Below are 18,654 nucleotides of genomic sequence, written 5' to 3' on the forward strand. Positions count from 1 at the left end.
ACTCGAGAGCAGTTTCTCGGTATAGTCAGGAAGTGGGCTTCGCGGTGGCCAGAAGCTGGGCTGAAGCTGGAGAGTTCTTTTGGGTTCAGCGGTTGTGGACCTCGAAGCTGCTTTAGAAGCCCAAAAGAAGTCACCCTTAGCAGGTTGACTCTTTACTATTTCCAATTCCTTGAAAGGTTTCAGTTTTTTTCAAAAGAATACAATTTATATTTTCCTTATTTTCTTGATTGTTTCTGTAACCTTTATTGTATTCTGACATGCTAGCAAGGTGCTGAGGTGCAACAGAAAACGTCTTTGGACATAGCCAAAAGGGGTAAAGTAAACTGACCCAACAGTTCAAGTCTAAAAACAATCGGTTTCAGATAAACTTATGAAATAGCTTAGGGCTTGGGGCTGAAAAGTAAACTCCTTTTCTATCTTGCACTGATTTGGTGGAACAACGTGAGTGCTCCAGCAGGCAGTAGTCTAGCGAAAGCACTCTCCGTGGACCTGGTCCGAAACTCCGATCTCCGAATCTGTGGCTCTAGCTTTGTTTAGTGGAGTCATGGCGCGTGCAGGCGGATTTGTATCAGTCTTGTGCATTTCTTGTGGATAACTGCTTAGAGAGACGACAATTCTGGCAACCGGACGGTATTGTCTATGGGGATCGGCGACTAATTTCATACCCCGCGTGTTCCGTTGCTTAATTTGAATGCCGGTTACGGGCGCGAACGCAATTTCTCTGCACGGTTGAATATATACACCGCATGATCTTTTGTCTTTGCTTAGCTCGTCGTTTCTTGCAGGCTAAGCATTACCTAATCTACGGATAGATGCCCCACCTATACCTTAGGCGTTATATGATTCATCGTTCCGATATGTATCTCGCCTAGTTTTTAATATTTATCTTTTTGGACTTGAGACAACAAAACGGCTGTGTGCATCCTGGTTATGCAGAGGCTGGATGTAATTGCTTCTTAAAGTAATAAAGCATCCTTTATCAAAAAAAATTACCTGAATTCGCTCACAAAAGCCACTGTTGCAGTTACAGTTTGCCCACAAATGACACAACCTCATTCACCTCACAGGCTATGAACTTATCCCAGTTATGTTCCCTCAGATGCCGAACCCCTCTTTCATGCAGTCTAGGCTTTCTGGATGGTTAAATCTTCTTGAATAGCCCCGATATATTTCAGCCCATAGGGACATTCTGCAGCCGTAAACCCTACACATGAAATCATCAAATATGATTTATAAAATGGTTCTAGGCGTATCAGTTCCTCATAAGATAAATTACTGAACTGAAACATGAGATAAACACGTCCAATATACTCCGTCTATTACTCTATTTCTTATTCTTATTTCATCAGACATACAGTATAGCATGCAAATCTGAATGTTAATCGGTGCATTGGAGACCATGTCATGCCCAAAACCACAAAGTGAAAAATAGAGCTCGAGGGCATCTTGCTTCTGCAAGTATCAAGTAATTAGATGCAGCGGCATGAGCTTGAAAGATGAGGCATTACCTGTCCATGGAAATCAGAAATTTTATTTGAACAGCTGTACTGTGGCTGATACACTCCCATTGCAATCTCAGTATCTGGTTCCGTACATGGACCTCTCTGGCTGATATTAGGTGATCCAATGATGACATATTCATCATCCACAATCATGCCTTTTGGATGTGCATAAACCATGAATCTCCTATTTTTCTTAGCTTGTTCCTGAAGAGTAAGTGCAGAAGAGTATCATATCCAAGGTACAAGAGATTGAAAAAAGCAAGTACAGCCAAAAAAGGAAAAATCATATAGCAACCGAAAAAAGAAAATCATACTGCAACTCTAACTTCTGCTGATGGTGAAATTATTTCTGAGCATCCTGCCAAAGCAAAGTTGCTGCTTGACTCTTACAAAGAAAGATTGGGTCAATCAGAGCAAACTAATGTCTTCTTCAATATGCAAAGTTTGCTTGCTAATAGCACAGACCTTTCTGCTCTTGAGAGGCCTTTTACCCACAAGAAAATTGATGATGTGGTCGCTGCTTTACCTCATAATAAACCCCCTGGTCCTGATGGTTCAATGCCGAGTTTCTTCAGCTGGCCTATCATTAAAAATGATTTCTATGATCTATGCGATCAATTTGACCGGGCTGTCTTATTCTTATTCCTAAAAAGGATGACGCAGCTACAGTACAGACTTCAGGCCTATTTCCTGCTTAGTTGCACTGTGAAGGTTCTTACTAAACTTTTGCTGGTCCGGCTACAAAAATACTGACAATGAAGGTTTTCGAATTTTGCAATGTCCGCTACCCCAGATTTAGAAATTTATCATTTTTACATGGTCCAGAATACATAACCTTTTGCATTCATTTTTTTGAACACAGGTGGAAGTCATCATTCTCTACATCTAAGGTTTTTCTTAGGTTGTTAAAACTTTAAAATGTCGATTTCCAAAAAAAAATCAAGAAATGGCTAGATGGAGCCCGTCCTCCAAATCGACGCAGCACTGGCAGCTCACCACTTGCCCTTTCAATCGTACCCAAGATACACCGAGTTTGTCTCGACTTATAGCAAAGTTTAAACTTCTTCGTAATTTATGAATAGGGCAAAACTTTTGCCTTCTTTCAGAAAATGAAAACATTGAGTATAATTGGTGACTTTTAACGGCTGTTTTTAAGCTTTTCCGTATATGTTCCAGGTTTGCTGAAGATAGGAAGCAAGGCACGAGGACTAGCTGGTACACGATGTTTTCTCTCTTCAGGTTACACTGTCTCAGCTAAAACTGCTGAAGGTTCTCATCTCCTGACTGTGTCAAGATCACTGCAGTCTCTTTCTCAAGGAAAAGAGACTGTTTGATGCGCACTGGTGTCGTGCCATTATTCAGTGAAAGGTTATATCACACTCATTCAGTTCTGCACAGACGAGAGATTGCCACATAGGGCAACACTGTCTTCGTCAACTTAACTTGTGCTTCCGTTACTGCAAAGAAGAGGTCTTAAAAGAGACAACACGGTATGCATCTGATATCTATTCTTGGTTATATGGGCAGTAAGGCCAAGGCAATGTAATGCATAAACACTAGGATACACAGCTTAAGGTTAAGCACAAACTCTAACGTTAAAAACAGTTGCTGGTACAATAGAAACGCCCGTCAATAGCGAGGCGTCAGTGGTGACTTCGTCAACCTCAAGATATGCCGGCTCAGTCCCTCGGAGGTGCTCAACTGCTCATAGGGATAGGGTGTGCGTGCGTGCGTTCATAGGTGTGTTTGTACATATGTGTTTGTGAGGTCTACGTTGTACTGTGTTCTCAAAAAAAAAAGCCAGCCTCAAAATTAGCACGCATACATAGTAAATATATACAGACATATGTTACACAGTTTTGGTCTCAGCACATTTCAGTGAGCGCTGCCTGTACTGTAGTTCTGTGCATGCGTGACAACAGATCCAAAAGTTCGTGTGAAGCCATGTGCAAGACAATCAAAACACTGGAGTGGAACTATCTGTGCTTAATTGCACACTAGTACTGTCAAATTTTGCTTTTATGCAATCTCCGGATTATAGAGCATCTTCCACCACCGGCTGTCCCATAGCGATTTGCAGGCCAGTGCTATTTTTGGGCCTCACGGACATGGCCTAAAAATAACCGGTCAGTTCTGAAGCTCAATACAATCATCGCAACCCTACGTTCGCTCCTTCGAATGAGGCTTGAATTGGGTGCGCGGGCCTCTAGTGACATGTCGGATTTCGCCCCTCAGCTCGTCTCTGGAAGTCACTAGCCCCAATTATATTTCCAAATACCATTCCTCTCCCACCCGCCGCTTCATTTCTCCCGCCCTCGTATCCAGCTTCTGCCCACCACTTAGCTCCCGCCCTCCTCTCCATGGACTCCACCGCCGTCATTGTTTTCGACATGCCTTCGAGGAAGAAAGCGGCTGCGAGGTGCCGGTGAAGCCACACAAAGTTACGTTGAAAGAGAAGCTGGTGCAGATGCCAAAGAAGGAGTGGGTTGTCGAGCATGCCTGTTGTGTCGTCGTGATGGTCGACCGAAAGAGGAGTCATCATGCCGACCAGGCAAACCAGGCCGCATCGGCGCCACAGACGGCAACGGCGCAGGTATGCCCGGGACGCAACAATAGTATGAAGTGCGAGCGGGTACTACATCACCACCAGACGCATGAGCTCCCCCTCCCTCATCGTCGGTGTTCTCCTTAGAACCGTCATCGTTGTCACATGTGCGCTCTCACATATGGACGGCCGCGTCCGGTACTCCCCGAGTTCAGGGAGAACGATGTGACCGTCGATCCAAAAGCCATGTTCTCGCCGGTGACCGCGCCAGGACGTCGCGACTTTGGGCTGGACCTCAATAGCGACTACACCGACTCATTGGGTGCATGTCGTGGGTCCAGTAGCGGTGCTGCCACGTGATTGACGACACCGGGATGCCTCGCTCCCTGTTCAGTACCGACCGCATCAACGTCCGCCATATGTTCGACAATTCGTTCAGCGCTCGCATTGGCGAGGTAAATTTTTTTACTTTTATTGCCCAAAAAATTGCTTGTGTGCAAATGGTTAAACATTTGCTTGTCCGCGAAGGTGATCGGGGTTGAGATCTTGAGTGACATGATCCACTACGGCCACAACGTCGAGCATGTCATCAGCGACGAGGAGGACGATGATGACTACGGTGACGAGGAGCACTATGAAGCGGCGCCAACCAAAATGACGACAAGTACTCTAGGCGCATCTACGATCAATTCAAGGAGAGGAAGAACTTCGATGACTATGCCACCACCCACATGATCCACAAGGAGTCGGCCATGTCTCACTGGTGGAACATCATAAAAAAGTGATAGTCAAAACCCTCGAAGTTGTGGCCCATGCCGAAGGGACAACGATGGTTTCACCCCGACTGCAATGACCATGAGGCGGGCGGCTCAAGCTCCGGCGACGGCTGTCATTTCTTCCACGTGTCCAGGGCACCCCGACCAGCTCCCACACCGTGCTCCGAGCGGCGCGTCTATGTCGAGGTGTAGGTGGCGCGACAGTTCACCGAGATGGGCATACTGCTGCTATGGTGGATGTACACTTGTCCGCGGGTGTCATCTCAATCACGATATGGTGCATGTTCCAACAATCCCAACACGCCACCCGACGCCGCCCCATATATCGTCGGTGAAGGAGTTGCCGGAGCCGGAATAGGAGGCGTGGGTGGGGTACACATTCCTCACCCCCGCATCCCGGGCACCCCGACCGGTCCCAGTATCGAGGTGCCGACACGCGGTACATGGGGTCGTTTCCCTTGCCGACGGCATACCTACACGAGCCAGCGGAGGAGGAGACTGAGGACCCGCTGAAGGATGACCATGCTACGAGCCCATGGAGGATGACGCGCTGCCATTGACGGAGGAGACCATCGCACACACCATCGAGGTCTCCAAACATGAGGAGATGGAGTAGTGGGCTAGCCTCCAAGAGGCCATCCAACTATCGCAGCAAGTCGCGGCGACACCGCCTGCTGCACAGCAGCCGCCTCCCCCTCCTCTGGAGGCGAATATGGCCACTGCTCTTCATCGACCTCGGCGAAGAGACACCGTCATTATCTTTATTCTTGCTTTTTTATATTTGGGTGTCTCTAATGCTCATTCAGCGTGTATCAATGCCGGCCTAGACAAAGTGCAAACAATAGCAAACACGAATCTTTAAGCAGAAAAAAAATGCAATGGTGAGACAGTATCAGCTAGCTGAAACTTAGCAATTTCGTTTTTATTTTGTAAGCAATGTGGACTTTTGGAGCCCTATATATGTTAATTATGTTCGAAAAAATCCGTGTCCTACCTTTTTTTGTTGTTGCAAAGGCACCATTAGGTGCATGCCACCCACAAATGGATGGTATCTCGAGCTACCACAAACAAACCGATTTGCTACCACCCACAAATGGATAGTTCCTATGATTCTAATGTCTTTTTAAAAGAATCTATGAAATCCTTTGAACTCTATCTGGTTGGAAATTAATATCCACTCGATATCTAGTTATGATTCCTCGTGTATGTTTTTCTAATATTGTCTGCAACGACTTCCTAGAATAAAAGGCTCATCTCTGTTGGCACTGAAGACTCAAGACGATGTGTCATGCATGTGTTCAACTATAAATAGTCTTGCATGTTCTTTGCAAATCTTGACTGGCAGAAGAGAAACATTTCTTTCTCGGAACGAACATAAACAATTCTGGAAGGACATACTCCAGTTTTATTGATTCGCGCTATTTACAGAACAAAATTGCTGACTCTGAGATTGAGTACATTCTGGGAAGAACATATCACCGGTTCGCATGGAAGCGCAGTAGCCTAGTGATGCTAGCTAGCTATACAGAGGGAACTGCCGGTTGCAAGATTACTAGGCGGCCTTGGCTGGAACAACAATGGGGCTCCTCACGATGTGATCCTCGGAGACCCACTTGAGGTTGCCCTCGGCGCCGGCGACGTTGGGCTGTCCAGCCCACCGCACCGTCACCGTGAAGCTCTGCTTCTCGTTGAGCTCCGTGAAGCGCAGCATCGGCGGCTGCACCGTCACCGACACGTCTCCGGGCATGTCGACGACGGCGGTGTAGATGGAGCCCGGCTTCCCGACGTTGGTGACCGTGCGGTTGACCGTGATTGGCTGGGCCAGCAGGTTGACGACGAGGGACGGGTAGTTGAGGTCCGCTTCGGTGGTGGGCTTGAGGCTGGCGCAGGCGACGGGGCGGTGGGCGATCTCCGTGGCGCCGTCGTCGCCGATGCCGAGGCCGCAGAGGTAGGGGAGGTAGTCGTCGGCGTGGAGGTCGTAGACCAGGCCGGGGTCGACGGCGAGCTCCGGGTTCACGTACCCGGCCCCCATGGCGTAGAAGGTGGCGTGGCGGTACTGCTCGTCCTTGAGCGGCACGCCGGTGCGGTCGACCGCGTCCGACGTGGTCATGATGGCCGACTTGATCGCCGCGGGTGACCAGTCCGGGTGCAGGCCCTTGAGCAGCGCGGCGATGCCGCTGAGGTGCGGCGTGGACATGGAGGTGCCGGACTCGACGAAGAAGGAGAGGCCGACCCCGCCGTCGGAGAACTCGGTGTGCGACTCGCTGGGCGCCCACGCCGCGAGGATGTTCATGCCGGGGCCTGTGATGTCCGGCTTGAGGATGCCCGGGCTGGCCCTGCTGGGACCCCGGGACGAGAAGAAGGTGACGGCCGGCGCGGGGGACGCGCCCATGACCGTGCCCTTGAACGCGATGCTCGCCGTCGGGCTGGCGGTGGAGTTGGCGTAGGCGGCGATCTTGGTCCCGGCGTCGTAGCTGACGTGCGAGGCCGGGAGGACGTGCGGGTCGGCGAAGGTGGTGTAGCCTTCGGGTGCCCTGTTCATGACGATCATGCCGAGTCCGCCGTACGCGGCCACGGTCTGGCCGGCCTCGATGCGGCCGTTGAGGCCCCTGCTCTCGCAGAGCACCACCTTGCCGCCCACCTCGGCGCCGCGCAGCACGCTGCAGTCGCGGCTGGTGTCGGAGCCGTCGGCGCCGGGGTAGACGAGCGGGAGCGGCGCGGCGGCGGAGTTGTTCCCGGGCTGGAACAGCGACTCGCCGTCGAACTCGTCGCCGGTGCCGAGCTTGACGGTGGTGCGTATCGCGCGGTCCATGGTGCCGGCGGCGACGGTGAGCATCCAGGGCGCGCCGTTGCCGACGGAGCCGGGGTCCGGGCCGGCGTTGCCGGCGGCGCAGCTGACGACGATGCCGCGCTCCATGGCCTTGAAGGCGGCGATGGCGATGGGGTCGTAGTTGAACTGCGTGCCGGAGGAGGCGCCGATGGAGAAGGAGAGGACGTCGACGCCGTCCTTGACGGCGGCGTCGAGCCCCGCGATGATGTCCATGATGGAGCAGCGGGTGCGGGAGCAGACCTTGTATACGGCGAGGTGCGCGTGCGGGGCCATCCCGGAGGCGGTGCCGTCGGCGTTGCCCCGGACGTTGGCGTTCTCCACGAAGCTGCCCGCGGCGGTGCTGGCCGTGTGGGTGCCGTGGCCCGCGTCGTCGACGGGGGGCGCGGAGGAGTTGACAGCCGCGCTGCCGAACGCGCGCGCCCCGATGATCTTGTTGTTGCAGCCGCCGCCGGCGACGGACTTGAACTCGCAGGCGCCCTTCCAGGTCTTGGGGGGCGGGTCGATGCCGTCGTCGCCGAAGGAGGGGTGGCTGGGCAGGATCCCCGTGTCGAGGATCCCGATGACCACCCCGCGGCCGAAGCCGGAGCGGCTCCAGAAGCCCTCGTTGCCGAGGCGGAGGCCGAGGAAGGCCGGCGAGCGGGTGGTGGCGAGCGGCAGGAACGCCTCCGGGTAGAGCCTGAGGCAGCCGTCCGTGGCCCGCAGCGCGTCGGCCTCGTCGTCCGTGAGGCGCGCCGCGAAGCCGGTGAAGACGTCGGTGTAGGAGTATATAATGCGCGGGCCGGCGTCGTCGTCCGAATCGAGCGGCGCCGTTGCCTGCGGGAGGAAGGAGCGGTGCCAGTCCTCGAGGGAGTCGGCGGGGCGGGCCATCGGGTCGAGGTGCACGATGTAGTTGTTCCTGGCGCGCAGGTAGGAGGCGGCGAGGTGCGGGTGCAGGGAGAGGAGGAGGAAGAGAACGGCGAGGAAGCACCGGGAGTCCATGGTCGAGCGGCAGGGCAATGCCGTGGAAGGATGAAGGGAAGCCGCGGTGTGGTTTATGCAAGGTGGCAGCTGAGGTGAAGCTTTGGTGTGCGTGAGGGGGAGTGGTGGAGTGGAGTGATGGGGAGCAGCGAGCACTGGCGGTGAGCTGGAGGGCAGTGACACTGGTACGTTACTGGTGTAAAATGATGGAGTACATCGATCGGTGTGGGCGCGAGACGAGAGTACTGGTGCCGCTGACTGCTGTCCTCGGAGGGGCCGGCTGCGTCTGTCGCATGCTCCTCGATGCGCATGGCCGTAGCTGGATCTGTCGGAATCCGAGTACGTCCGGCGCCTTCTTTTGTTCCACCGCTCGTGAATCCGTGGTGAGATTTTTCCTGTGGGGTCAAGGTGTACGTGTGCCGGCGCCGGGAGAGACGGTCAGGCGTGCCGTGCAATTCAGCGGCGGTGCGGTGAGATGGGCGGCGCTATTTTTGACTGAAAAAAGGGCGGCGGCCATTGGAAGGGACGGTTGACATGCCATGGGCCCGCTCGTTGACGACGGAGGTGTTTTTACGTCGGCCAGAGCTCGCCGGTGCGTCGGTGGGTAGGGGACTAGAAAATGGATGACGCTGGTTCATGAGTCATGCGAACCAGAGGACCCATGTCACGCAAATCTGGGAGGGACGGCAGGACCTGCATTCATGGAACATATCAATACCAATCTGATATGGTATCAGCTACACCTGAACTCTGCAACAACAAAATATTAAAATTAGTCGAAACATCAAGAATGCACATAGCCAAAAGAAAAAAGGAAGAGAAAATTCATGCATATCAAAAAAAGTAACAAGAACAATCCCCACCATTGGACAGCACCTGCGGAAAAGGTTCTCCAAGAACGACCCATCCAGAAAGAAAAACAACGTATCCACATAGTTATTGCTTCATCGTTAGATCATGAGTTTTTACCCCGAAAACATACTGAATAGCTCTCGACAGTACCTCCAACAAAGGCACAAATAGAAATCTACAATTGCCATGTACTAGTAAACTAGTGAACGTTAAACCTAAGGTTGTCACACATGGATCTAAACATGCTACTCAAACAACACAACCAAGAACGAAGTTCTCATGTGGAGCAGTTCCCGCTTGTAGTGAGCGGTTGCAAATCACCGATCATCCGACTCGTAGTTGCCACGCGGAACAGGTTCGACATGGACATAGCCATGCAACCCAAACCGCTATCGCGAAAACGAGTAGTGAAGCAATTGTTTTATCCCATATGTTAGGGTGTCTTCTCCTTCGAGCCTGGTTGATCTATTTGAGTTAACCTCCGTGAAAATCATTGTGACACCTTGATAATTGTGGCGGTGATTGCCCGATGTACACAAAGATGTTGATGCACACTACAAGAACGCCCCAAACCTGGTGTTTTTTTCTAAAACACAAGAGAAAATTACGTGCAAAAGTTTTTGCACGGAATATAGTGCTTTAGGGACGCTTGAAGAATGGAGACATAAACCTTTGAGTTGTGCATTCTAAGCGACGGTAAAAGTTGGTCTCATATTGTAGAAATGTCAAGCAAGTCGCGCTCCCTTTCAGGCATGGCTTGCAGACTCGTGTGTCCCACCACCGGCACGCTCTTTGACTGGTGACTATTTATACATAAGCCACCCATACTCACATATCCCTTATACGAACACTCCTACCCTCTCCACCAACCCCTATCTCTCTTATCTGACCTTGAATCGGCGGCATTCCCAAGCAGAAATTTGGAAATGCGTACGAAATGTCTATAAATAAATTTCCCATTATTCGTTATTGTTGGGTCTTTTCGTTGCATTCACTTACAACAAGAAACAACCACCAAGGTTTGGTGGCACAAGTCATCGAGCCGTGCCTAAAAGGGAGCGCGATGGTGTCATTGTATGATTTCTTCATCGAACAATCTTTTTTAGTTTTGGTTTATTTGATCTGTCTCAATCCAGTAGGTGTTTTCAGCAAACGGAAAATCAAGTGGGGTTTTCTTATCATGATGGCAAGGTGCCAAGTTGGATCCAACTGACTACTGGAAAGGCTTCGATGAGAAGTGGTGGAGGAAGTGCCACGACGACCTATTCCCGTGTTCTTGCGTGGCTTACAAGGACGCGGACACCGGCCGCAAGTTCATGGGATGCCACTACAAATCCCTAAGGTGCACATTTGTGGCGTGAATTGATGAGCCATATTTGTTGGAGGTTTGTCGTACATTGATGGTGATGTGGTGGCTGGCCAACGAGAAAGAAATCGAGGTGTTCGAGGAAGATTACCAGCATGCCCTTTAGGAAGCAAGGCAGGAACGTGAAAAGGTGTTGAACATGATTAAGTAAACATGCTTGGTTGTGGCCGATGTGATGTAGCTAATTTGGGAACAACTTAATGTCCTTACTCAATCTGATGATGATTAAGGGCTTGTAAAAGTTAATATTTTTTGTTTCCTAATTTATTTATTTGAACTATATCTATAGAACTGCTTAGTCTTTCGTGGCTTCGATCTTGTGTTCTTCATTGATGTGGGCATTATCCTTCGGGTAACCAATATTACGCTACCTCCTACGGCCCAACCAGGGGCCCATGAAGATCATCCACCAACCAAGATGGACCGATACGTCAGTTCAGAAGGAAGATTCTTGATGAACAAGGCAATAAGACGAAGAACAAGGAAAGTTTAGATATAGAAACTCTTTGTAACCTAGTCGAACCCGGGCAGAACTCTCGAGACCTAGCCTGCAATATAAGGACCAGGAGAGAGTCTACCGAGGGACGGACAATCACCACATCCAGATTCACCGCAAGTCTAGAGCTAGATCATTAGAAATCTTAACCTCGCGACAAGATTTTAGTCTTAGCCTTCGGCTACCTCATTGTAACCCGATAATTTCGATAATCAAGATCAGACAACAAGAAAGTAAGGGTTTTACCTCATCGAGGGCCCCGAACCTGGGTAAATCTCTCTCCCCGTTTGTTTGGTATCCGATGTCTCGTGTCAGCCCGCAGGATTCTGTCAACCCTACCCCAAAAGGTGGGCATTGCCGAGGAGCACCCTCGACAATTGGCGCCGTCTATGGTAACCCTGTCGGTACAAGGCATGTCATTTGCAGCTCCGGTCACATCAGCAGCGTTCGTGCTGACTTCACCAACACCTTCAAGTCCAAGAAACTTAGTTCATTGTGGTTCCTTCGAGTACACTCCGCGCGAGGAAGCATCGCATCCGATCTCTTCGGAGTTGTGTGGCAATATGGATGCAACCTTCGGCGGCGTCCACTTCATCGTCGACTCCGACGGATTTCTTCGACTTCCAAACTCGGTTGTATCAAGCGTAAGGACTACGGCTCCAGAAACCATTGCCCCACCGATAGCCTCAATGGGCCTGCCTGGGAACAGCAACAGGAGCAGCCGTAGGATTTTCGGTAGCAGAGAGGAGCAGCGGAAGAGGCGAAGGGATCTTCACCGCGAGGAAGAAGAACGAGCTGCAGTCACCTCCGCTAGTGTGATAAAGGGTGTTATAATGCACAATTAAACAAGAATCACAGTCGTACACCTTATTTGCCAGCCGCGGAGTAGCTTGTCGCATCATGTTACCTGCACTCTTATATCGACCCAAAAGATAACATCGAGAAGGCCACGCATCTACTCAAAGAATGCCGGGAATTCCTCGACATTCAGAAGCTGTGTGAAGAGTTAAGGTTTGATCCGGAAGCAAAAACTCGATCGGCGGAAGGAAGAACAGCAGCTTACGGTTACTCTCAGCAACAACAATATGTACCAGACGAAGATATCTACATACCAACCGAGTTTACCCTGCATCTCGAGGTCAAGTGGACATGATTCACAAGACTAGCTTTTCGAAGAGGGAAGCCAAGAAATTTTCGCGGGAGATAAAATTCGTAGAAGTAGCTATGGCAACGATACCCGATTATATCGACTGGTCTGATCAGAACATCATGTTCAGTAGAGCAGATCACCCGATAGCCGTTCCTAGGCCCGGTCACGCTGCCCTAGTCCTTGAAGCACAGATCGGAGGATACAACATGAGCAAAGTATTCGTGGATGGAGGAAGTGGTCTAAACCTTTTATTTGCAAGTACAATGAAAGCAATGGGATTGTCAGTTGATATGTTAAAATAATCTGACACTGGTTTCCACGGCATCATCCCAACCCGACCCGCTTACCCCCTTGGTAAAATTTCATTGGACGTTGTCTTCGGCACGCCCAGCAACTTCAGGAAGGAGAAACTCGAGTTCGAGGTGGTAGATTGGGAATCGCAGTACCAGGCCATCCTCGGCAGGCTAGCGTTCGCCAAGTTCATGGCAGTTCCTCATTACGCATATTTGAAGCTGAAGATGCCAGGCAACAATGGGACAGCAATAACTGTTCACGGGAGTTTTTATCGTTCTGATAACTGCGACAGAGATTTCCAGAAGATCGCCTCCAAGTTTGGAGTCAGGGAAAAAGAACTCAATGCACTCGATGTAGTCACCGATCATACACAGCCACATGCCGATAATTGGAACACAAAGTCCGATGAGTTTGACGTTGCCAAGGAAGCAAAGAAGCATCAAGTGCACCCCTCTGACCCGAAGAAGACAGTCAACGCATCGGCAGACCTTACTGTCGCGTAGGAAAGAGTGCTCATCGAGTTCCTCTATGAGCGCTGGGAAATATTTGCATGAGAACCATCCGACATGCCAGGTATTCCCAGGGAACTCGCTGAGCACGCTCTTAATGTTGACCCTAAAGCCAAACCTGTACAGCAGACATTGCATCGCTATTGGCGAGGAAGTTAATCGGCTCCGTAAAGCTGGTTTTATTCGAGAGCTCAAGGAAGCTGAATGGGTATCTAATCCAATCATGGTGCCAAAGAAGGATACGACATCTCTTCGTATGTGTATCGACTTCACAAGCCTCAACAAACATTGCCCAAAGGAGTATTTCCCGTTGCCTCGCATCGATCAAATTGTCGATTCCACGATAGGCTGCGGTCGCCTCTCCTTTCTCGATGCTTATTCAGGATATAATCAGATCAAGCTCAAAAAAGAAGAACAGGAGGTAACTACGTTCATAACTCCACGTGGAGTTTACTGCTACAACGTCGTGACCTTCGGATTAAAAAATGCAGGTGCAACCTATCAGCGGTGTATGCAAGCCTGCCTCGGGGAGCAGATTGGCCGCAATATCAAGGTTTATATCGACAACATCGTCGTCAAAATCAGAAATGCAGCCACGCTCATTGATGACTTAAGAGAAACTTTTAATAATCTCGACAGATACCAAATCAAGCTGAACCCGAAGAAATGCTTCTTCGGGGTACCAGGAGGCCAAGTACACGGATAATTTATTTCAGCAAGAGGGATAGAAGCTAATCCTTTAAAGATTAAAGTTGTACTCGACATGGAGCCGCCTAAAAGTCTAGAGCAGGTGCAACAATTGGTAGGACGATTAGCAGCTCTTAGTAGGTTTATTGCAAAACTGGGAGAAAAGGCCTTGCCATTCTATCAGCTGATGAAAAAATCCGAAAAGTTCGAGTGGACAGCGGAGGCACAAGATGCCTTCGACAACTTGAAGAAGGTTTTGTCAACCTCCCCACTTCTCGTAACTCCACGTGACAAGGAGCCAATGCTTCTCTATATAGCCGCAATTGTCCAAGTCGTCATCATTGTCCTCGTCGTCGGACGTGCAGAAGAAGGAAAAGTACATGGCGTACAGTGCCCCATCTATTACCTCAACGAGGTACTCACACCAGCAAAGCAACGGTATCCTCATCATCAGAAGTTGTCATATGCAGTGTGGAGAACAGCATGAAAATTACGGCATTACTTCGCGGAACATACTCACCAACCCCGATGCCACAGGAAGAGTATCTCAATGGTCTATCGAGTTTGCACCACATGACATTTCTTATGTTAATCGAACAGCTATCAAGTCTGAGGTCCTTCCTAATTTTTTGGTCGACTGGATTCAGTCGCAAATTCCGGCGGCACCCGACATGTCGGGTTCATGGACGATGTATTTTGCCGGATCTAAGTGAAGCACAGGTGCAGGAGCCGGAGTAGTGCTGATCTCGCCACAAGGAGATAAAATGAGATAGGTTTTAAGGATGAATTTCTCATTACCAACAAATAATGAAGCATTATACGAAGCACTACTACATGGTATGCGTGGCCAAAGCATGTGGAGCTACTCGTTTAGATATCTATGGAGATTCAAATCTCGTAGTTCAGAAGTCGGTGAATCTGTGTGACGCTATTAGCGACAATATGATTGCTTATCGATAGATGTATCAATCAATGGAAGCTAAGTTTGAAGGATGCAAGTTAAAACATATCGGCAGAGCCAACAACGAGGAAGCCGACGCTTTGGCTAATATCGGCTCTACATTCTCTTCTACCCCAGGTGGAGTCTTCTATGAAGTAATTACTCAAAGGTCTATTAAAGTATCGGCACCTCCAGAAATATCGGTTACTGACCCGAGGGCTACGCTCCAAGAAGTTGCCGAAGACATTACTGATGGATCTAAACAACAAGTTCTTCTTCTTGAGCCTTTATGGACTGAACCTTTTCTGGCATACTTGATGGAGCAGCGGTTGCCAGACGATCCAACAGAAGCTAGACGCATCGTGCGACGAACTAAAGCATTCATCATAGTAGATGGCGACCTTTATAAACGAAGTATCTCTGGTATCTTTCAACGGTGCATCGCCATCAACGATGGAAAGGCTCTGTTGCGAGAAATACACGAAGGGACATGTGGTCATCATGCAAGCAGCAGAGCACTTGTGGCTAAAGCTTTCAGGACTGGGTTTTATTGGCCAACAGCAGCATCCGATGCAAGAGACCTAGTTCAGAAGTGCGACCCTTGCCAACGTTTTGCACCTAAGCCACATGTACCTGCCACGGATCTAATGACAATACCTTTCGCCTGGCCCTTTGCGCAATGGGGATTAGATCAAGTTGGTCCATTGCCGAAGTCATCTCATGGTGGTCATACTCATCTATTGGTGGCAGTTGATAAATTCACCAAATGGATTGAGGCCATACCAGTCACCAATCAGACAGCCAAAACCGCTGTCAAGTTCTTCAAAGGAATAACTTGTCGTTTTGGTGTGCATCATAGCATCATTACAGACAACAGAACCAACTTTGATTCTAAGGAATTACATCAATTCTACAACATCAATGGTATCAAACTCAAATTTGCTTCGGTTGCACATCTCCAGACCAATGGGCAAGTGGAAATGATCAATGGACTAATATGTGATGGTATTTGAAAGCGCCTCACAGGGGCGTCTAGAGCTTGGGTTGAAGAGTTACCATCAGTACTTTGGAGTTTGCCGACTACACCAAATAGTTCAACGCAATATACTCCCTTCTTCCTTGTCTACGGAGCCGAAGCTGTTATGCCTGCTGATGTTCGCTTCGAAGCACCTCGGGTGGCCGCATACAAAGAAAGAACCTTTGTTCAAGCACTGCAAGATGTTGTAGATCTTCTTGATGAGGCTCGAGATGTCGCATTAGCAAGAACAACAGTATATCAGTAGGCGATACGGAATTACCACAGCCGAAGATTTCACACTCGAAGCTTCAACGTTGGTGATCTAGTACTACGATTGAAGCAGGACAGAACCCTGAAGCTTGAATCTCCATGGGAAGGACCGTTTATCATCACTGAAGTTATACCAGGAGGAGCTTATCGACTCAAGAATCCTACTTCGGGAAAACATGTTGGAAACCCATGGAACGTTGCACACTTGCGACGATTTTATGCATAGAACTTGACCTTTTTTTCTTTCTTGCATTAAGGCTTCTCAAGCCAGTTATATATTATGAACAAAACTTCTAGATCAGCTTATGTGATTATCTCTTCACCCGAACAAATGTTCGGGATCTTTTTTATCGATTGCTGCTCCCATCGGGAGCTCCGGTTAACAACGCGTCATAGACTGCCCGACAATACTCCGGGGCTGTAAGAATTGACACAATGTTGTCGTTAACAACTACTTCCATCGGGAGCTATGGTTATTGACATAGCATGGTTTTACCAGGCAATACTCGGGGGCTACAAAGAATTATTACAATATCATCATTAACTACTACTCTTTTTTTTGACACCTCTACCGTAGGGGAAACCCCTACGGTGTATTTTTTATATATTTATATGACCTTTCAAAGGTTACAACTGTACAACTTGCCTTGCAACAAGACTTATTACATCAGGGGGGGAAAGACTAAGAACAGAATAAAGAAAATTACAAGAAGGAGTTTGCTATCCATTCAACTAGTGGTTGAACACAGTTAGCTTTGACTCGGTAACGGTGGAGAAGAATATCATTTTGGAAACAGGCTTTCCATCTTCCAAAGTCAGCTGCCACATTGTTAAAGATTAGGTCATTTCTAACCTTCCAGATATTCCAATTGGCACAAGCAGTAATCTCAAAGAAACAAGGCCCGGCAAAACTTGCTCTGGTAGAAGTATAGTTGAGATCAAATTCTCTATCAAAATCCCAATGAATGTCCAGAAACTCCCAACAATGCTGTGCAAATTCACACTGAAAGAAGAGATGTTGTGAAGTTTCCAATGTGTTCTGAGAGCACAACACACAGTTGTATCCAGTATCAATATGCCAATGCTTGTGTTGCATTATATCTTTCGTGTTCAATCTATCCTTGAAGAGAAGCCAAGAGAAGACTTTCAGTTTTGGCATAGCCCGAGACTTCCAGATGGCATTGAGAGCAATCTCCTTGGGAAGGCGAGCAAACAAGAATTTATAATAGCTGGAAGGAGTATATTTTGCACCCCAAACAAAAGTCCGAGTGTCTGTTTGCTGCTCCAATAATTGTATGCCAGACAATATCTGATTTATATCTTGCCATTCTTGGAAAGCTTCCACTCACAGAGGGAGGAAAAAACTTTCAGCTAAGGTATCTTGCTGAACCATGGCTGCCACAGAGATATCTTCATTACGAGTATATGAAAAGAGTCTAGGAAATTTGTGACACATGGGTTCACCTTCTGACCAAAAATCCTTCCAAAACAGAACAGATGTGCCACTCTGAACCTGACAGCTTGTGACACTTCTATAATCCTCCACCAGGCTGAAAATATATTTCCACCAGAAAGAACCCCTTCTGGTCATTGCGTGTGGCACCCCATTCCCATATAGAGACCAAACCAGAGCAACCCATGGGGTGGGATCCTTGGAATAGAATTTATGAAGTTGTTTCATGAGCAAGGCTTTGTTCTGCAATTCTAGGTTCAGAATGCCCAGACCCCCATGCTGTTTAGGTCGGCAAACCATGGACCAGGCAGCCAAAGCATTACCTGATCGTGATTCCTCCTCCTTAGCCCATAGACAATGTCTCTGAGCTCGGTTACAAATTTCTAGAATTGTTTTTTGAAGTTTCAGCGAGCTCATGAAGAAGGTGGGAAGTGTAGATAGGACAGACCTAACAAATTCCAACCTGCCACCATAATTAAGGAACCTTGCACTAGCATTTAGACGGTGTTCAACCAGTCCTACCAAAGGGGATAAGTCATGAATTGTGGGTTTGGTAGTGCCCATTGGGAGCCCAAGATAAGTGAAAGGCAGAGATCCCACTATACATCCAAAAGACAACGCAAGAGATTGAAGCAGATCATCAGATATATTGATAGCCATTAGTGCCGATTTTGCATAATTTACTCTCAATCCAGTAGCTAGAGCAAATTGTTCCAAAGTCAATTTGAGCGTAGCTAATTGCGTAGGACAGGCTTGTAACACAAGTAAGGTGTCATCGGCGTACTGAATGATCGGGAAATCAAAGTTTGGGATGTCTAGAGGCGGATGTAGGATACCCTCATTGTGTAGGTTATTTACCATGGCATGTAGAAGTTCTGATGCTGCAACATATAGCAATGGCGAAAGCGGATCCCCTTGACGAACTCCACGTCTGCATGGGAATTTCTTGCCCGACACTCCATTCAAGAGGACTTCTGAAGTACCAGAGGACATGATCATGGATAGCCAC

At 48.8% G+C, this 18,654-nt stretch overlaps 1 protein-coding gene across 1 annotated transcript; it reads right to left on the reverse strand.

Annotated features, from left to right (window-relative positions):
- Window positions 1-6,262: 6,262 nt before the first annotated feature.
- Window positions 6,263-8,739, reverse strand: LOC127306934 (subtilisin-like protease 4). The gene has a single exon (XM_051337638.2). It carries the CDS (start codon window positions 8,629-8,631, stop codon window positions 6,376-6,378), a length of 2,256 nt encoding a protein of 751 aa, XP_051193598.1. The 5' UTR covers window positions 8,632-8,739; the 3' UTR covers window positions 6,263-6,375.
- Between the last annotated feature and the right edge of the window lie 9,915 nt (window positions 8,740-18,654).

The sequence above is a fragment of the Lolium perenne genome, chromosome 1, assembly GCF_019359855.2.
Source record: "Lolium perenne isolate Kyuss_39 chromosome 1, Kyuss_2.0, whole genome shotgun sequence".
Lineage (NCBI taxonomy): Eukaryota > Viridiplantae > Streptophyta > Magnoliopsida > Poales > Poaceae > Lolium > Lolium perenne.